General features: G+C 37.0%; 1 protein-coding gene across 1 annotated transcript in view; it reads right to left on the bottom strand.

Moving 5' to 3' along the window:
• MUC2 (mucin 2, oligomeric mucus/gel-forming) overlaps nt 1–16,833 on the bottom strand; it is a 49,133-nt gene extending 32,300 nt beyond the window's left edge. Inside the window, exons 1-22 of the mRNA XM_050335820.1 lie at nt 16,764–16,833; nt 15,151–15,415; nt 12,560–12,674; nt 12,341–12,431; nt 11,844–11,953; nt 11,406–11,622; nt 10,840–10,965; nt 10,040–10,157; nt 9,577–9,715; nt 8,822–8,932; nt 7,782–7,851; nt 7,062–7,199; nt 6,323–6,487; nt 5,672–5,766; nt 4,662–4,792; nt 3,768–4,019; nt 2,816–2,868; nt 2,428–2,537; nt 1,850–2,001; nt 1,276–1,414; nt 624–734; nt 142–321 (exon numbers count right to left, since the gene is read on the bottom strand). Coding sequence (XP_050191777.1) covers nt 142–321; nt 624–734; nt 1,276–1,414; nt 1,850–2,001; nt 2,428–2,537; nt 2,816–2,868; nt 3,768–4,019; nt 4,662–4,792; nt 5,672–5,766; nt 6,323–6,487; nt 7,062–7,199; nt 7,782–7,851; nt 8,822–8,932; nt 9,577–9,715; nt 10,040–10,157; nt 10,840–10,965; nt 11,406–11,622; nt 11,844–11,953; nt 12,341–12,431; nt 12,560–12,674; nt 15,151–15,415; nt 16,764–16,833 — 2,958 coding nt within the window. The remainder of the gene's footprint in view (nt 1–141; nt 322–623; nt 735–1,275; nt 1,415–1,849; nt 2,002–2,427; nt 2,538–2,815; nt 2,869–3,767; nt 4,020–4,661; nt 4,793–5,671; nt 5,767–6,322; nt 6,488–7,061; nt 7,200–7,781; nt 7,852–8,821; nt 8,933–9,576; nt 9,716–10,039; nt 10,158–10,839; nt 10,966–11,405; nt 11,623–11,843; nt 11,954–12,340; nt 12,432–12,559; nt 12,675–15,150; nt 15,416–16,763) is intronic.
• Nucleotides 16,834–18,829: the final 1,996 nt, after the last annotated feature.

The raw sequence follows: 18,829 nt of genomic DNA, 5'->3' as shown, positions 1-18,829 counted from the left end.
CTGCAAGTTGTGGTAGTAATAATGCAAGCTAATCAATGGGAAGAGGATATAGGAACTAAACACGGAATCAGAATAAAAGAACATTAATGTTTCCTTATCTATTCATAATTCTACTTCAGAAAAAGACAGACAGGTCCTAACTTTGTAGTCGGGGCTCAGCTTGATGAAAACAGTAGTCTTCTTATCCCAGATAAGCATCACACCATTGCTAGCCTCAATAACGAGGTAGAGGCCTACTGTCCTGTTCCAGTAAACCACATCATCACCAACATCTCGCTGAATTTCTTTGTACTCTTTGTTCTCCAATTTCAGTTCAGTTTTCTGAAAGATAACAAGAGAAATATTGTAACAGTAACTTTTATGATGAGAGGAAACATTAGGCACTCATAACAATACAATTCTTTCTGACACTAATAGCTTAATGTCTGGGATGACTTTCCAAGATGACGAGTGGTGCAGCACTTGTGTTTATGAGAGGTTTGTAAAGAATCTACATCTTCAGAGATTAATTTGATATGGCCTCTAACACTGCTTACAGCTGCTTTTAGGGATGAGGCTTTGGAGTATTACCTTTTTGGTAATACTTGAATACTGATATATACTCACTGAGTATTATCACTCACCCCTAGAAACATTTTGATAGCTTTTGAGCAGGTGACTCCTGTCGTTCCACAAGGGACATTCTCTGTGATGATGCTGAATGAGCCGCTGGAATTTTTGTCACCACAAAAATCCTATTGAAAAAGAAAAAAATAAGCATGAGAACATTAGGTAGAATATTTCGTTTTAGTTTAATGGTATAATAATTACAATCATTTAAGTCTTGCAATCATTACTGCTCCTTCAAATGTGAGATCCTACATACATATATTTTTACAGACTCACAATCATATACACAGATTTCCCTGCATACATATAAACAGTGTGTTGGCCTGGGAAAAAGAGTAGGACAATAAAACAAACTGACAAATATGTATTTAATTATAAGTACCTTTGGTTTCTAAACTTAGAATTTGAATTTATTTCACAATTGATAATGAGATGTTAGCTCTCACTATAAAATAGTTCTGTTACATATAATTTATGACCACTCCATCAGAAGAAAAAGTGGCATTCACACAGCTTGCCTGCACTGGAAATACACAATTTATCCTGGCAGAATGTGTGAACACCTCAGGAACAGAGATGGCAGGCAATAAAGAATGACAAAACTAAAGAGGAAAGTAGATCTTCAAGGCAATCAAATGCCATTTCAGCCCTCCTGGTGAGCATTACCTGAATAGCCACATATTCACAATTTCCGTCAAAGTCATAGAATTTCCCATCAAAAGTGATATAATGGCCACTTCCATATATCATACAGGTCCCATAGCACACATTTTCTGTGCAGCTCCAAACCCCTTTTTGGCAGGTGCTAGAAAAGAGCAGAGAAGTTGAATTGTTAGATATCACCAAGAGTGTGCCATTTGGAAAACTGCAGGACAAACCAAGCAGTTGCCTAACACAATATGAAAACGTGCACAATATCCAAGTCTCAATTTCAATAGTTTTGCCTGCGTTTAAGCCTGTAACATGATTTTTAATTCTGGTCAGATACAATCTTTAGATAGCATTTATATTTAAAAAATGAGTGCATTTTCCCAACAAGAGATGCCTACTGAAAACAAACGTAGCTACTGCCCCAGTACTTTCAGCAGAATCTGTATTTCCTCAGATAGCAATAAGTATTCCTGAAAATAAAGGATGATAGTTGCAGTTTTCACAGCCACTGTAATACATAAGCCTAGACATGACTATTAATATACTGCATAGAATATATTCTAGAGGAGAGTTAAAAATTATAATTCACCAGGTGTTGCAGTCCACTGTTATCTTCTGTCCAGAAGAATACCACTGGTTGTTATGAATGCATGGGCAGTCCTTCTCCTCAACACAGCCTCCTTTGCCATCATCAAATAGACCTTCAGGACACACACAGCCTGAGACACACTCTGTCTGGAACTAAAGAATATAAGGAGAAATGGTTACCTTATGATGATGTACTGCATTTTAAGTCCACTTCTTCACAAGCACACTTTAAAAACTGCATTTATAACCAAATAGCCTGATATTTATTAGGTTTAGAAGGTTCTTCTTTCTAGGTTAGTAATGTTTTTCTTTTTTATTTTGGTTGTCTAAGAACACAAATCCTATTTCACTTGGGAGTTGCAACTCTACTGAAGACACAGCAAAAACAAAGAGAGGGAAACTATAAGGGGACTCATCATGAAATGGCAACAGATTAACATCAATGGGGAGAAAAAAAATGGAAGATTAAACCAAAGAGAAATAAACTGTTAGTTACAGCTGTATTTTCTGTGTAGCACTCTGTCATTTAAAGAATACAGAATAAAGAAAACATGATGTGAAGAAAAGTTGAATACATACGTGATCAGTTTGAGGGGTATGACAGCTAAGTTGTAAAGGTGTTTGTGAAGTCCACTTTGAGGATGCATTGCAGTCAAAGAACGTCTTGTTAGAAGAACATTCTTCTACACCTGAAAGGTATATTTTTGGCTTAGATCAGTCAAAAAAAAAAAAAAGTAAAAGAAATGTGCGTGAAAGGTGGTAGTTACTGAGACAGAAATCTCAGCACATGCTCTATCCTTTTGAAAAAAAGAAGCTCAGTGAAGAGAGAACAAAGGGAAAATGTGTAACGTTTTACATGGAAAAACCCATGCAAAACAAGTAAGTGGAGAATTCAAAAGGAAAGTAGTTTGGGTTTGAAGGTTGGTTATGGTTTTTATTTTATGTTACTTTATAGAATGTCACTTACTTTTCATTCTTATTTTCACTGAGGCACACTGGATCTTTGCATTTCGGCAAATGCTAGAAAAGTGAAGTAAGCAAACATTTAAAAAAAAGCAACCAAGCTCAATTTCTTCAAGTCTACGAATTGGTTTATATAAATTTGAGAGTATTTATCAAAGATATTCTGCATAATTTCTACTGATATTTCAAGGTCAATTCTTTTCAAACACAGTCAAGAATTTTCACTTGGAGAAAAAGTGTAGCAAGATTTTAGGTCTAATGCACAGAAAGGTTATGTTTTAAGGAGTGACAGCCCTTTTGTTAATCCTTAATATTCCAGGTTTGATGACTCAGGAAACGGATAATAATGAAACAGATAAAAATGAGAATTTAAATCAAAGACTTCATTTGGGTACACAATGTATTTTCATGCCTATTCAACTCATGCTGCAAATTTGTTGGCCTGTGTGCTGCTTCTGCTGGGCAAGAGAATGTAATAACAGTTTGCACCAATGACGCAGGCAGCAAAAAATTGCCAAGGTTCATGGCAAAACACAACAGAATCGTGAAAGTTGTTTTCAAAAGCCAATGCTAGATTAAATACATATGAAGGGGACCTTCCTCCTATGGCAAATACAAGTAATCTGTTTCTGCCAGAAAAGGAAACAGTAACATAACATATAGTTGGCCTTCTATCTTCTTTTTATACCTCTGCTTAACAAAGCCCTATTAATAGTGCAGCTTCAAAATAACATTTATGTGTGAAGGCCAGTACCCACAGCTCCAAAGCAAGCTGCACTTCTCAGTTATTGATAAATTATATTGCAAAAGGGTAATACTTTGCTCAGCATAAAGATGTTGTGAAATGTATTATAAATGTTCATTAAAGTACCAAAAAAGCTAAGCACCTTACAGCTAGTAAGCAATTTTTTTAAAATCTTTTATCCCCACAAACAAGAAGCCACAATAAAACATACCAGCGTTCTCCATCTTTTGTAAAATATTCCCCAGGTTCCAGGTATGATCCCTTGTAATAACATGGGCACTCGGAGATGGGCACGCAGTTATCCTGTTTATCCAAGTATGTATTAGCTGGGCAGCCACAGCCATCCAGAGGAGCAAAGTCTTGCAAGCAGTACTTTTCACCATCAGCAAGAGAACGACAGGTTTGCTGGCACTTTGTAATGTTGTAAAGGAAGACTTGATTTCCTGGACAGGCAGACACTTCACTGCCTGGAGGGAAAATAAACAAACTGATAAATAAGAAATGCGGAATGGACAATTTAACTTCGACATTTCCATGTTGGTTTCCTTGGTTGTGCAGTATGTAATGATAAAAACATTCCCTTAGATTTTATTAAAGTACAAAAACATCAGAAATGACAACACTAACCAAACTTTACCAACTGAAGACTTATTTTTAACTGTTACTAATAGTTTCTACTTTCATACCTCTATTTATTTCACATACTGATAATCAGAGAGAGAGAGCACAATATAATGAACTCCTAGTCTCAACAGTACCACACTGCTGATGAAAAGCTAGCACGATGGTAAACAAAGACACTGATAAAGAAAGGCAGTGGAAAAGCCCTGATGGCCGGGATTCCATTAATCAAAGAAATGACATTATTATTTAAACTGGGGAAAGAAGGTGAAAGTGAAAAATAATGCTTTCTACTTTTAAATATGTCAGGAACAAATTACAGCTAAAGAATATAGTAAACATTATAAGCATTGTCTCTTGTAGGTCTATTAGACATCTCTAAGATACTCCAAATCCCTTAGCATTGAGATCACTAAACAAATTCAGAGAGAGAGTGCTCATTTCTCATGGCTAATTAATTCCACAGGGATTACAGTTTCACTACTTACTGCAGACACTGTCTCTCCAGCCTCCCAGTAGGATCCCTTTGAAAGCACAGGCTCTTGAATAAGAGGACAGGGCAGCGCACAAGCATTCTTCATTATCTTCACAGAGGCATGTGTCATATTTACATTTCTGAGAAAAGGCATGAAAGGGTCAGTAAGCTCACAGGAAACCAATGGGCAATTGCAACTGGGTTGCTACAAAATATCTTGTGTGCTTCTCCTGATGTTGTTTATTAATTCTCATGACCAGAGAACAACGGACAAAGAATGGACAAAGACTAGAGACTGAAAGTGCTGTTTCATTTCATACACAATGAAAATATTTGGATGCTGACTCTAACCTAAGCCAAACATCTTGAAATTTTAAAAAATATCCAGCCTCCTGACAACACCTTTTTCAAAAGATATTGATATCGTTCTTTCTCAGTTACAAATTAGAAATGCAGAGATCCACAAAAACTAGAAATCATAATGGCAAAATATTAACGAGATCTTTGAAGATTTTCACATTTGAGCTCAGACTGAGTTCCAAATATAAGAAATAACTTAGGTATTTCTTCTTTCTCCTCAGGTAAGCCTCACTTATGCTCAACACTGATGAGCACAGGGGGAAAAAAATCATGGAGATTCTGGCATGAAAATGATTTGGTGTTACATTCCAACCAATATACGAAACTTTTTTTTCCATGACTTTGTAGCATCTACTGTTTAAGGATAGTCAGGGCACACTTGTATCTCTTAAATATTCTTTTCAGTCCAAATATCCAATCCAATTAAAATGTTCATTAAATACAAAACATAAGAAAACAAACTTCAGCAGCACCCCATAAAAATCTCACCAGAGGAGATTGGTTGCATGCTACGCTGCTTGAGTCAATCAATGCAAAGAGTTCACCAGCACTTACAGACAAGCTACTGGGTAATGTCTCAAACACTTGAACAATGATAAATGTCTACAGTTAACCATCTGAAATAATGCAGTACTAAAAATAATGCAAGATTACAATACCTTATAGTATTCTGAAGGATCAATGACGGAGTGACATCTTGCAAAAGGACCTTCTGGGTTTTTCAGCAAAGAACACCAATGCTCAGCATAATTTGCTGCAAAAAAAAAGGAGAAATTCATCACATTTCCTTATCTTCCTTGTGCCATGTCTAGTTATGCTGGCACATAAATACAGTGCAACAATACAAATTAGAAAACTGTGTGCATTTTGGGGAGTGGAGAAATGACATGCAATCTTTGCACATATATTTCTGTCCTTTGATTCAGAAACACGTAATAATAAAATCCAAATACTGTATCCTACTGCTGCAACTTGTTTACATAGGATTGTGACAACCCTTTCCATTGGAGTACCATAAAGCCAAGTTAAACATAAGCATAAACAATACTAGGAAATACAAAATGCCTTTACAGATAATATAAATTAATGATCTTGCTTCCCAATCTTCCAGCTCAGGACCCTTCTACAATCACCCCTTAAACCTTCACTTTAGTTTGATGGGAAATGAAGTGCATGTATGTGAACATACTTGCAGATATTAATCTAAGAAATCTTCAAGGCCACACTACGACTCTTAACACACCTGTTGCAGTAATATCCAGTAAACACTGCTCATTCTGGCAGAAGCCAACCATCTGACTTATACTTACCACTTTCAATGCTGAGACTGCAGGGGTCTTCCAGCTTTTCTACCCTGTCTGTACAGGTGGACTGAGCTTTCCATGTGTTAGCAAAGGCAGATCCTGTGGCTTCTACCAGCCCACTGGTTGTTCTAAAATCATCACCTTCCATTCCATTAAAGTTACCACAAAGACCTATTGGAAAAGATGGTAAAAATTTTACATAATCATTACTCATTCTCATATTAAAAGGTCAAAGGAAAGGGACAACTGGTAACACTAGAAACAGAAGTTCATACAGCTGATTATTCCACCTCAATATTGATGCAAACAATTAATACTGAAGTTTAAGGAGCCCTATTTTAAATCTTCAATCTCTTGAGAAGAATAGTCTTCATGAAGCTATCTCTGCCTCAGGAGACTACCACCCCAACCTGTAATTTTATGCTTTCTGATGGTATTGAAAACACAAAATACACAAAAAGCCTGTTTTTGTGGATAGTTAAAAAATTAAACTGAATACAGAAGTAAGGAATATTCTAAGAAATACCTATATACTTGCACCAGAGTGATAGATCATTTCAATGTGAAAAAATAAAACCACATTTCTAGTTTGCTTGAGTCAATTTTCTTTCAATGATTTGGTTTCTGTTTTTAGTTTGCTCTTCTTGAATCAACAAGTAGCATGAGTTATCTGTCATGTAAAGAGTACATGAGTCTTCAGCTGTGGAACAGCATGACTTTGCTTCCTATTTGAATAGACACTTGCCTTGAATTTGTCCTTGAGCCGATTGATCCACAGTCACAAACAGTTGCATGACTCGAAGCACCTGGATCTGCACCTGAAGCCCAAAAGACGTTTGTACAACAAGGTAGTTGGAAGATGGCTGGAATACTGAGAAGCTGGCTGAAAAACAAAACATGAACTGTGCAGTAAACACACACACAAGTTGCCAGAAGAAACTTTTTCTTAGATTCTAAGATATCACCTGTCATGAAAACTCTGAGACTAGGATGAAATTAATTTTTTTTCCTTTAAAAATCACTGGCCAACTAGGTATGATGCTGGTCCTTACTAATTTAAAAAGCTGATTACCTGTAGTGACTCATCTCTGGGATCAGAACCAAACGGGCATGCCCACAGCATGTAACCAGAGTTGGAAAGTGCTAAATACCCCTCTTTACAGGCAAGGTACATTATCTGCTTTAAATTTCGGTCATGGCAATTCCTCTTTCCCAAGCTACATGCCAAGGTATATTCAAGAGGTATGAAAAAAGTGAAAGGACATTTTTTTCAATCATCCACTCTATACAGAGTCAGCGATTCCATGAAATCCTCAGATGGCTATTGAATCACATTCATCTCCAACTTGTTCCTAAATCTGAATAAATTTCCTATGCCTCTCTTCCACTTTTGCCTGGGGAAAAATACATCCCTACATGAGAAGTCAGGTGTGTGACACTGGACGTACAAGGCTGTGTCACTTACCTGACACATGAGGCACATTCACTGGCATCTCATTCAGTAGCACACTGCCATCGGATCTGAAAACCACCACCTGTACAATGGCAAATAGATTCAATGAGGTTCCAAGTACTGGGAGGAAAACAAACTAATGAAAAGGAAATTAACAAGAAAGGCCTTTTGCACATTTAGGTTGTGACTAGAACCTTAAATTTTTGAAAGGAAGAAACCATCTGAAAATTTAAATGGCAGCAGACCTGTAGGATACAAGTATGGTTTTGTTTCACTTACATCTGCCTACAGCAGTAATGAAATACAAAACTCATTTATATTGGGCACTCTGGTTTCAACAAGTAAAAGAAAAGATTAGGTCTTCAGGATCTGTAGCAAGTTCCTATTCCTTATAAAAGCATGTGCCACAGCTCAGTAAAATGGTTTAGAATGATTCTGGCATGGTCAGAAAGCAGTTTATTAAACTTCCTCATAAAATGCTAGACTATACACACAGAAACATAAAATTATTGGTTTCTGATTCAGTTTTCTTTTGTTCTAGTTATGCTGGCAAAGACATGGAAGTCCAGAAATACATGAGGAAAATTATGTGTACATGTGTGTAAGACTATGTATAAATACAACCTGTATATTCCCACAACCAAACAGAATACTAAATTGAATATTTGAAAAGGTTGGATTGGTATCAACATTCAAAGATAGGATTTCTTCTGAAAAATATCTATAAAATTATATCTGAATAAAGTAAAATACCATGAGTGGAAGAAGAATGGGATTCTTGCTTCCAGACACCCGGAATACTGTGAGAATAATCATATAGCATAGAGCAGAGGAGTGAAGAGGGGGAAACATCAGCTGTTTTGAATCCCATCTTTTGTTAAGTTTAGGTCTATTTTGGATTCTTGAGGCAGAAACCTGAGTTGTTGTTTAACCTATCTGAGGTGCCTTATCTATCCACAATAACAACTCCAGAAGAATTAACTATTCCTCCGCAATAAGGGAAATATGCCGATTTTCAACATATCTAGCAGAACCCACAAAACAAAACTTACATTCTTTTTGTGATCCACTAACAGCACAACAGTCTTCAAGCAGGTCTGCCTCTCTGTGGAGCCACAGGGACCCAGCTCTGCCAGGAGAGCATAGCTGTCATTTGCAGTACCCTACAATCACAGGGAAATAAACGTCCATTAGTCCAGTCAAAAATCTCAAGAGATGACTTACAAAAAGAAACAAAATTTATCTGTCACAGTAACCTTGCTACAGTAACCTTAGCTATTTAGACCACCATGTCAGCATAAGTTCTTGCAGCTATTCTTTCAAATAATTTCAGAGGTATGGTTTCTAGCTCAACAAGATTTTTGCCATTCTCTAGAAGAACAGTCACTAGATATTTTAGGGACAGATGAATGAAATAGCTGCCTACCTCATTTCCCTAGTTGACTTTGACGCTTGGATAGAGGAACAGCTCTTACAGAACTGACTGAGAATTTCTGATCCTGAGATCTGCCAATTTTTGCAGTTTACCTGTGCCTGCAGCCAGAGTGACTTTTTGATGTCTTATACACAGAGGACTCTACTGGATAATGACACCATCTTCTATCTGACTGAGTTAATCACCCATCACAATAAGTCCCCAGCTTCCCCCTAGGGCTATTACAGCCGACCCTGAACTTTCTAGTACAACTTCGAGCATTTCTGCTTCCCTTACCCCCATGAAATAAAACAATAACCCACAGCTGTTACATATCAGCCCACAGACACTTGTATATACTCTACAAGAGAACAGCCCTACAGGACACAGTACCTTGGCCAATACATAGTAACAGTCTCCATGGAAGGTGTATTTCTTCCCATCAAAGGTGGTAATATGGGAACCTCCTTCCACTGAACATGTGCCTGGGCAGGGTAAATCCTTGCACGTCCATCTGCCTGAATTACAGGTGCTATAAACAGACAAATAATAATTAAAAAAAATGCTTTTAGGTATTACAGGAGCTGAGAGCACTGAAAGCATCAGCATACCTAGCAAACAGTAAGATATCCCCAGGTGATTTAAAACTGTATCTTTGACCATTTCCTTAAGATTTGCCCTGGCATATGCCATAGATTCAAGAAAACTTTACAGAAATCTGGTTCTATAGACATGCAACACAAACATTAATTCAGAATGTTTTCAGGATGTCTCTTATGATCATGTGGAAATTTGAAGAACCCAGACCCACTTACAATCATTCAAAGAAAAGCTGATAAACAACCAGGATCCTTACCATTCTTCACATTCATTGGAAATGCTTTCTCCAGGTGCATACTGCTTTCCACTGAGTTTGCAATGGCATTGGCTAACAGCTATGCAGCCTTTTCCAGTAATGTCATCATACACAGTTCCTATAAAGCACAACATTAACTATTTCAGCTCCTTTTGAAACAAGCAATTTCCACAGAGGAGAAACTCTCAACTTGCCATTGAGTTTATCAAAACTGTGAAGAATACTGCTTCTACTTTTTGTAGCATAAGACACATGGAAAACACTTTTATCCAACTTTGAAAATCCAAATCTATTCATTTATAGAACTATACACAGACAAAAAAGCTTACTGTAAGTATATAAGAACAATCTCAGAATGTTATATGTTTAGATTTTCAGTCCTTCTGTCATATTCTGAAGAGTATCACTGTAATCTTTCCCAAGGTTGACAGTAAATCTGAGAATTTCAATCTCAGTGCCTTATTGACACTCTGGTAAATGATGTCCATTGCCTCAGAACTATTCAACCTAAAAAGGCTGATTTTCTATATATTATCAGAAGTTGACTTGTTGAGACTTAAAAAGCAGATTTATTACAAGGTATTGTGTTAATATGTTCAAATTATAAAATAATTGACTAATTAATCAATTATGACTGTCTAAAAAAAAAAATCTTACAGTTATGTTCCCCTAGAGGGAAAATAAGGAAAGCAGTACTCATTTTTAAGATATAATTTGACTATATTTAATATTTTAGCTATGATCTTCTTTGCCAGAGCTCTTGGTTTTGTTCCACATGCAATAGGTAGAATAACACTTGCCTTCAGGGCAGAAACAACCATCCATGTAGTGTTCCTCACAAAGGCTGCTGATGTCCAAGTGTGAACAAGTATCCATGCAGGGTGAGCTGCTTTCTCTGTAGACCATGGTGTCAGGACAGGTCTTGGCTGAAAGAATAAGAAAGACACCAGGGGTTATTTGAGTGGAAAATCCATAATTCCTCAGATCACGTACTCTACTCCCCTCAAGTCAGTGATGTCTCAAGCCAGACTCCACCTGGCAAAGCATGTTCATCTATTTCTGAACTGCTTTCTCTGTTTCATAAATTTATTTCTTTTGGTTTCAAACAGATCAAATTGTCTCACTCATCTGCAGCATCAGCCCTCTCAGTCTTATAACGGGAACTGAATTTCTGCTTCCTGAAAAAGATTTCTTAATGACAAGGATAATAGAAGAAAAAAAACAGGGAGAACACATTATGTAATTTATTGTACTACTGGAATGAAATTTATAATGTATGCTTTGTAAAGCAGTGATGAATTTAAATGTTCGTGGTGCTACATCCATGAAATATTTGGGTCTCTGTAAAATTTGTGTCGTTGCTTACGGCAAAACTGCTGCGTCCTCCATTCACCCGGCCGGCCCCCTGCGTGCGAACACTGGCGAGAATACTCAGAGACGGTGCTGCAGACGCAGAAGGAGTCCTCGTTTCCGTTACAGGCACACTTGTCCTGCATGCAGGCTTGGATGTACGTTTCCAAATTAAGGCGGAACCGGCAATCAGCAAATGCAGAGGAAGTCAGGAGCCTCTCACACTCATCACGCTAAGGAGAAAGAGTAATCACGTTTGAGAGATTTGCAAATATCTGAGCTCCTGGTCACTTCCTATCTTGCATAAAAACTGATGTCTTCTGAACGGTTATTCAAGAAAGGAAAAGTAACCATTGGCCCTGGGTTCAACTGCCTTCCAAGCTCCTTGCCACTAACTTCCCATAGCACAAGGATGTGTCCATGCAAGTGAAGTTCACCAGTAGGGAATACTCACATGCTTGTTACAGCTTGGAAGAGCCTGAGTTTCATCTGGATCTTCACATTTGGCATTGGGTTTGTTGATCTTCTGCAAATTTCCATAGGTAATTGAATTGTAGCTTGCATCTGTGAGAAAAAAATTTGGAGAACTTGCTGAGCCCCAAAAATTGACCACAAGGAGCATCTAATTCATAGGATTCTTCTGATCAAGGAAAACAGTTACTATGGTGTCAAATACACCTGTCAGACACAGGTATCTCCTCTGAATTATGTTTAACAGTGCTTAAAAATTTAAAAGGGAAGAAAGAAAAGAAGGCTAATTGAGAAAAGAGCAATAAGATTCACCTGGAATAAAATAACCTTAGACCAGCAATGCAGCACTGGAACATGATGCTTAGTCTGAGGCAATCACAGAAATCTCTCAAGTGAAATCTGCTCTCCTGTGATGCTTCTATGTACAAGGCTTGTCAGCCTATCTTCTGTGACAACTGTCAGTATGGTAGAATGACTCACCTTCGTTGATAAACTCATTGTAGATTGGAATTCCATTGTAATCCCCACAGAGGCCACAGGTAAGGTTATTGAATGTGTCGTCCAGCTCCACCTAAGTAATGTAAAGAAAGAGGAAAAACATAAAAGAATTATCTTTTTTTTTCCTCCTTTTTTGTTTCTCTACTGGGATAGAGAAATACCCCTGGAAATACCAATAAAAAATACTTTGATTAAACATACCATCAGTGCATCCTCCTGATTCCACATCAGAACCATGCCTAATTTGGCATAAATCTTGGTGTAAACATCGTTGCTCTCAATGAGCACACCAGAGCTGTAGTAAGGTGTCTTCACACTAGGAGGAAAATTAGAGGTTTTACATTAGTTCAGAAACATAAGGCCTGACATGAATGTCTGTAATAAGCCAAATACCCTAAGGAACAGAGAAACTAGTCTCTGACTACCTCATCCTGGCTGCACAGGATGCCTTGTTTTAATGAGGCACAAAATATCTCTCTCTGACACTTGGGACAATAACTCATTGCCTTTAAAAGGCAAAGCTATTTCATAGGCAAAGCTTACCCAAGGGTACAGGTTCTTTGATTAAAAAAAAAAGCAAAATGTCAGATGTCTTCAACTTAATCAGAGGAAAATCCATCATCGTTGTGGTATTAACAGAGGATATTCAAACATTCACTAAAAATTTACTTCAATGAAAAAAAGCTACAAGATAAATGAAAGCTTTTCCTTACCAAAAGATCTGATAACCATTTCAGACAGAATGATCGTTCCTTTGGAAGGAACTTCCTCCTCAAGAGAGTTCAAAAAGCACAGGCAGATACAGGGATTGCCAACAAATTTTAAAAACAAAGGAGCATTTTAAGAGGAATTCAGTAGTTATTTCAGTAGTTAGTTACTTAGTTTTTCATTGACAGGACCGAGCTTGTTAATGGTGACAGAATATACTTTGCAGAGGGTTGAGCATAGATATTTTTGTGTGATAAAGAATCAATTCACCCCATCTCTCTCCTGTTTTTGTGTGTCCGTGTTACAAATCAAACGGAACTGCTGAATTTCATTCAGCAATAAAGGGATTACGGTAAGCAGCCTCATCCTATAAAATGTTCAAACAAAAGTACTGTAAAGTGAAATCCAGTCAAAATAACTGGTTCATTTTCTACAGATTTGTCAATATAATTGCTATCCATCAGTATTCATGCATGTGTATGCACATCTCCTCTTAACTAGTCTCTTGACTTTGTCTCCTGAATTCCCTTCACTGGTATTTTTCCAACTATTTACCTCAAGCATTTTTAACATGGCCAAATGACTTACACATCTAAATACCAGGTGCAAACACAGAAACAATTATTTCTACTTTTGAATGCATTGTTCATCCTCTGGGCAATGAATTCTTGAGAAATTATGTTATTCAAGATGGATTATAAAACAGTGGGCATCTTTTCAACTTTCAGCTACCACCACATGGAATATTTTATCTTTTTTTTCCTAATATTAGAACATTCACTCCATCAGTCAATTAGGTACCATAAGGCAAATTCATATATTTTCTACTTTACACTTTTCATTTTAGTACTGTGAAATGCTATTTTACTTGAAAATGGATCATATATCATTTAAAGATCAATATGGAAACTTTAGTTTTACAAAAAACTAAATTCCCCATGCAGCAAAAACCTATTCAGAAGTGATCTACTGGTTTATAAACACTATCTAAGAACAAAAAGAGGTTTAAAAGAAACAATTTTTAAAGGATTTCTAAACTTGCTTTTTATTGAGTTCAAGACCTGAGAACCCAATAAAAAGCTTTTCCAAATGGGGGAAACAATGCATTTTTTAAATATTTCTGTCCATTTTTTATGCATTCTGGTATGATCTTTGGAATACTGGATGTTATTTTCAACCATATTTTCATTGTAGTGGCTTCCAAACTGAGCAAAAGCTGAAATCTGGGCTAAACCAAGTCCCACAATGACAATTATAAAGATTTAGGTGTTTTTTTTTTTTTAAACTTAGTAATAGCCAGTTTTTACTAAAACTTAGTAATAGCCAGTTTGTTCAGAATCTTCAGCCCTATTTCCTAATTTATGAGTTGCTTCAGTTGTTTCAGTGAGTATATGTACACACACTGAAAGGTTGGGCTAATGATAGGAAAGGCTGGGTTAAGACAGTACTTGGCATCAGTAATGATGTTGGACTGGTTTCTTGTGTGGCCATGTTACAGAAGGAGAACAATACTACTGCTTACTGTGAAAAAGTACATATTGCCACATATAAATTACTGTAAATTTTGACCTGTGTTATATCTGTTAAAATCCCTTGAGGAATGGCCATTGGATCTTAAAGAACTATTTATGAAGATCAGAAAAAAACCCACCACTCTACTGTCACAAAAGAAGGGGAAAAGACCCGAGAGAAATGCATTTCCTTTTTTGGGATTTGCTAGAGCATCTGCTAAGGTAAACTCAGGGTGATGCCATAAAACAAATGAAGCTATGTCATTTTATGCCAGTGAAAGATCTGGCTCATGACCTGCATTGTTTCCTGCACAACTGGAAAAACAATTCACTCAAACACCTCTTCCTGACTTTCATTTAAATAATCCCTTGTATAAGTGTAGGAGTAACAATACTAAAGCCCTCCACAAAATAATTTTTATGCTGGATTTCAAAAGGCTTTTTTTTTTTTTGATTGTAGAAGTGCTTTGTAGAAGTTACCATAATGGTATACAGACAGCTGTGTAAAGAATCAAACTTGCTTTTATCTTCCCAGCACATTTTTTCTGAAATACTCATATTAAAGGAACTTACATTCGCCCATCCACCACGACCAGTTTTGGTTTGAGGTACACCGTGATATCCTTGATTTTTATCAGAATATACTGGATTTCAGGGTGGTTATTGCTGTTCAGGGCACGCTGGATGTGGACAGAGAATTCCTTGTAAGAATCTCGGCAGTCAGAAACAAAATTATACTCGCAAACGCCAGGGAATTGGTAGATGTCACCATCAAAGGTTTTGAAATGGTTGTTTCCCCAAGTGCTGCAGACATAGTGGCCATGGTTTCTTGTCCGTCCTGTTTAGTGATGACAAGAAATAGACATGAAAAAGGTGCAATAAACGAGCTAATGTAAAAAATGTAAGGGTTCCATTTACAGTAGAAATCACTTTCAGCTGTGATTCCACAGATTTCAAGCCTGATCAAGTATCTGATCAACATGTACTAGAAAAAAAACAGTCAAGAAAGCGTCACCTACTCTGGAAGGCAAATAGTTTAAATATTATGAAAAGACTTGTGCACAATAGGAGATTTAGGGAATTATTTCTTTTCCTAAAAGCAGTAGTGATTTCTATCACTACAGAATAGAAATTCTTCAGAAGATATGTCAGAAGATAACCATGATAGGAAGAAGAATCAAGTTTTTGCAATAGCCAAAACTGCAGACTATTTATTCCCTTCCCCACCATCTATACTGACTAATAATACAAATTAGCACAAAATCTAATAAATCCTCCAGGTACTGTGAATCATAAAAGCTGAGCATCCATGGGAAACTTGATATGTCTCTCATCTTCACGAGATTTTCTTCCACTGTTTAATATGAGAAAGCAAAACTGCTAAGGCAACCTCTAGGTTACTGTACTTTGATAGTATCAATCATTCCAGATACATCCAGACAAGCTGGTATCCTTCTCTCCCCAGATGGAAGGCTGCACAGAGATTCTCACAGAGCTCACAGCTGGGATACCAATGCAAGGTAATGCTTTCCTCTCATTGCTGATTTCGAGACACAGCAGACCAAGCTCAATACCCCAAACCTGACCACTGGACAAAATTCATCACCTATTCCCCTAAAAAACAATTTTTGGTTTTCAGTATAAGTGTTCCACTTTAACACTTCAAAGTTGATAACAAGTAGAGTAAGTTAGAGCTTTTACAGGAGGATTATTGATGTCCTAAATGGCAAAATTAGCTTTGTCCAATTTTACTCCATTCCCTTTTGAAGAAAGAATTTATTTTGTTCCAAGTAACAGAAGGCACAGTCATCCACCTCCCTCATTGCTGTAACAATGATCCTCTCAAACTCCTACAATTGCTTTCTGCAAAGTAGTTGCCAAACCTCGGAAAGACTCAACAGACTGAAAGAAAAGTAACAGGGAAAATATTTTCCAAGCACATCAAACTAGGCATCAATGCAGTAGATGGAGGCACTAATCTCTCCAAAGAAAGCAATATCTACCTCTGTTGTCTGAGCCATGCTGCCTCAGTATTTGAAAGCTTAAGAAATTTAAAGCATCCTAAAACCGCATTATATAAGTGCATTATTTAAATGCTCTGCCTCCTTCTACCTCTGCAGTGCTATTTTAATTCTCTCCCTCTTTTCCAGGAGGCAGTCTGCTACCATTTCATTTCTAGAGCTTACCTTTTTTTATTTCATAGGCATGGGAAAGAGCCAGCCAGAGTACGAGAAGGCTGGCCGCTCTTAGCCCCATGGTGGCTAAGGTGGGAATGGACGACTCCACTGAAAACTCTTCTTTTTATATTATCCACTGATGCAATTGATTTTGTCACAGGGGAGGAGATGCAGAGGGAGGACGAAAGAGGAGGGGTAAAAAAACAGGTGTGATATTTACTGAAGATAAGAAGCAAACAGATGCATTTTTCACCATAAATGAAGGAATTCAGCATACAGGAAACGGTATAATATTGATTCAGTAATCATGCAGGGTTTTATTGCTCTATTTCATCTACAGGATGCTGTGCTTTTAAATCCTTCAAATGCTCACGCCAAGTTTAACCTTCAGTAACTCCTATAGCAAATAATGAATTTTGGAGTGGCTGAACAAAGAAATCCCTTGATGAAATTTTAGGGTGAGACCCTCAAACAGTGGCTTCAAAATCAAAGAATTTTTCATTTTTCACCATCACATAGAATGATTTCTGTAAAAATTACATCATACTTGTGCAGCTCCTTGTAGTTAACAGTAACTCTTACAAATAAAAATGGTACATCGTGCATTGTAAAATTATTTTTCTGGCAATTGTTTGATTTCTTTAATTTGTAAAGCTCTGGGGAACATCTAAACCAAAATACAGCCCACACTGCATATTGTGCCCAAGACATAACTGAGATGGGGTAACAATGTAAGTTCAAGGAATTCACAGCAAAGAGGCCCTCTTTGGAACATTGTCAAGGTGCAACAGAAAGTTCATCAAAAAGATTGTAGGCATTCTCACGTCATATTAAGCTTGGGGAAAAAAAGAAAAAAAAGATGTAAAAATGGGAAAACATTACTGTCCATAATCCCCTTAAATATGCTTGCTCATTCTTGCTTACTTTCTCCATGAAAATAAATAAATAAATAAATAAATGTACAGTCTGCTGTCCCACATCAGATCCGACAAAAGCTATAGGGTCAGCTTTGCTTTGTGCAGAAAAAGATGAAGAGGGTCCTTGGGAGAAGAAGAAAGCAGAAAACAGAACCAGGAACCAGTTCAGAATGCTGTTTCAGAAATACAAGATTTTCACCTGCACCTTACTTTGCGCTGAAAAGTTCCTTTTAGGAGGTGTTCCTGCAACTCTCTTCAGCAGACAAAATACAGGCTCCTCGAGGTGAAGCAAACTCACTTCCATAGACCTTTCAACACATCTGCTTCATAGCACTAACAAGCTTTACTTCTTAAAGCTCCCAGGCCAGGCTCTATATTTCCTTATCAAAAGATTTTCAATACAGTGTCTAGAAATCTCTAGTCCTCTTAATCATCGAGTGTTCCTTAATTTCACTGCTCATATTACAAGTAGAGCTTTTATATTTTTCAAAAACACAAAGAAAACATTTTACTTAGCCCTTTTGACTACTCTAGTCAATAAGAAACACCTTTTTATCTTAAAAGTATGTTCTGTAGCTGCTGTTTTCTTTTATTTAATAATTTTATCTCAACTATAGCCTAGCCTCTATAGGAACATCTTCCTGTTTTCCTTCAATACATGTCAAAAGGTTTTAGACTTTCTGCTTGTCCTCCTTGAGAATACAGATTTGCACTTCTCTCACCCTTACGTAGGGTATCATTCACTCAACAATCTTGACAGAAGTTAAGTACTAACCCTTTTCTCCTTTATAAGCCTACCACTACAAGAATATAATTTTCTTTTCCTTCTTCAAAAATAAAAACAAACCCAGTAATAACCAGTTAGAAAAAATCATTTAGGGGAAAAAAAAAAAAAAGAAATACTGTCTTCAGACACATTTTCCTGATGATTACTTTAGTAGATCTAACTTCTTACAACACCTTAGAGACATCTCCCAGTGGAATTTTCTGTCTTTTCTGCCACCAAAACTCTTAGTTCAGGAATATTTTCTAAAAACACTTGGAAGATTCCCAATAGTTTTAAGATTTTCTTTTCCTCCCTGTGTTTTTCTAGCTAGTCTCCTGGCTGGAACTACCATTGCCTCAGAAAAAAAAGAAGTCTCCATGATTTAATTCATA

Source organism: Myiozetetes cayanensis, unplaced genomic scaffold, assembly GCF_022539395.1.
Source record: "Myiozetetes cayanensis isolate MyiCay16 unplaced genomic scaffold, myiCay2020 scf6-25, whole genome shotgun sequence".
NCBI classification, from domain to species: Eukaryota; Metazoa; Chordata; class Aves; order Passeriformes; family Tyrannidae; genus Myiozetetes; species Myiozetetes cayanensis.
Note: the sequence above shows the minus strand (reverse complement) of the source record. Positions and strands in the feature narration are given on the sequence as shown.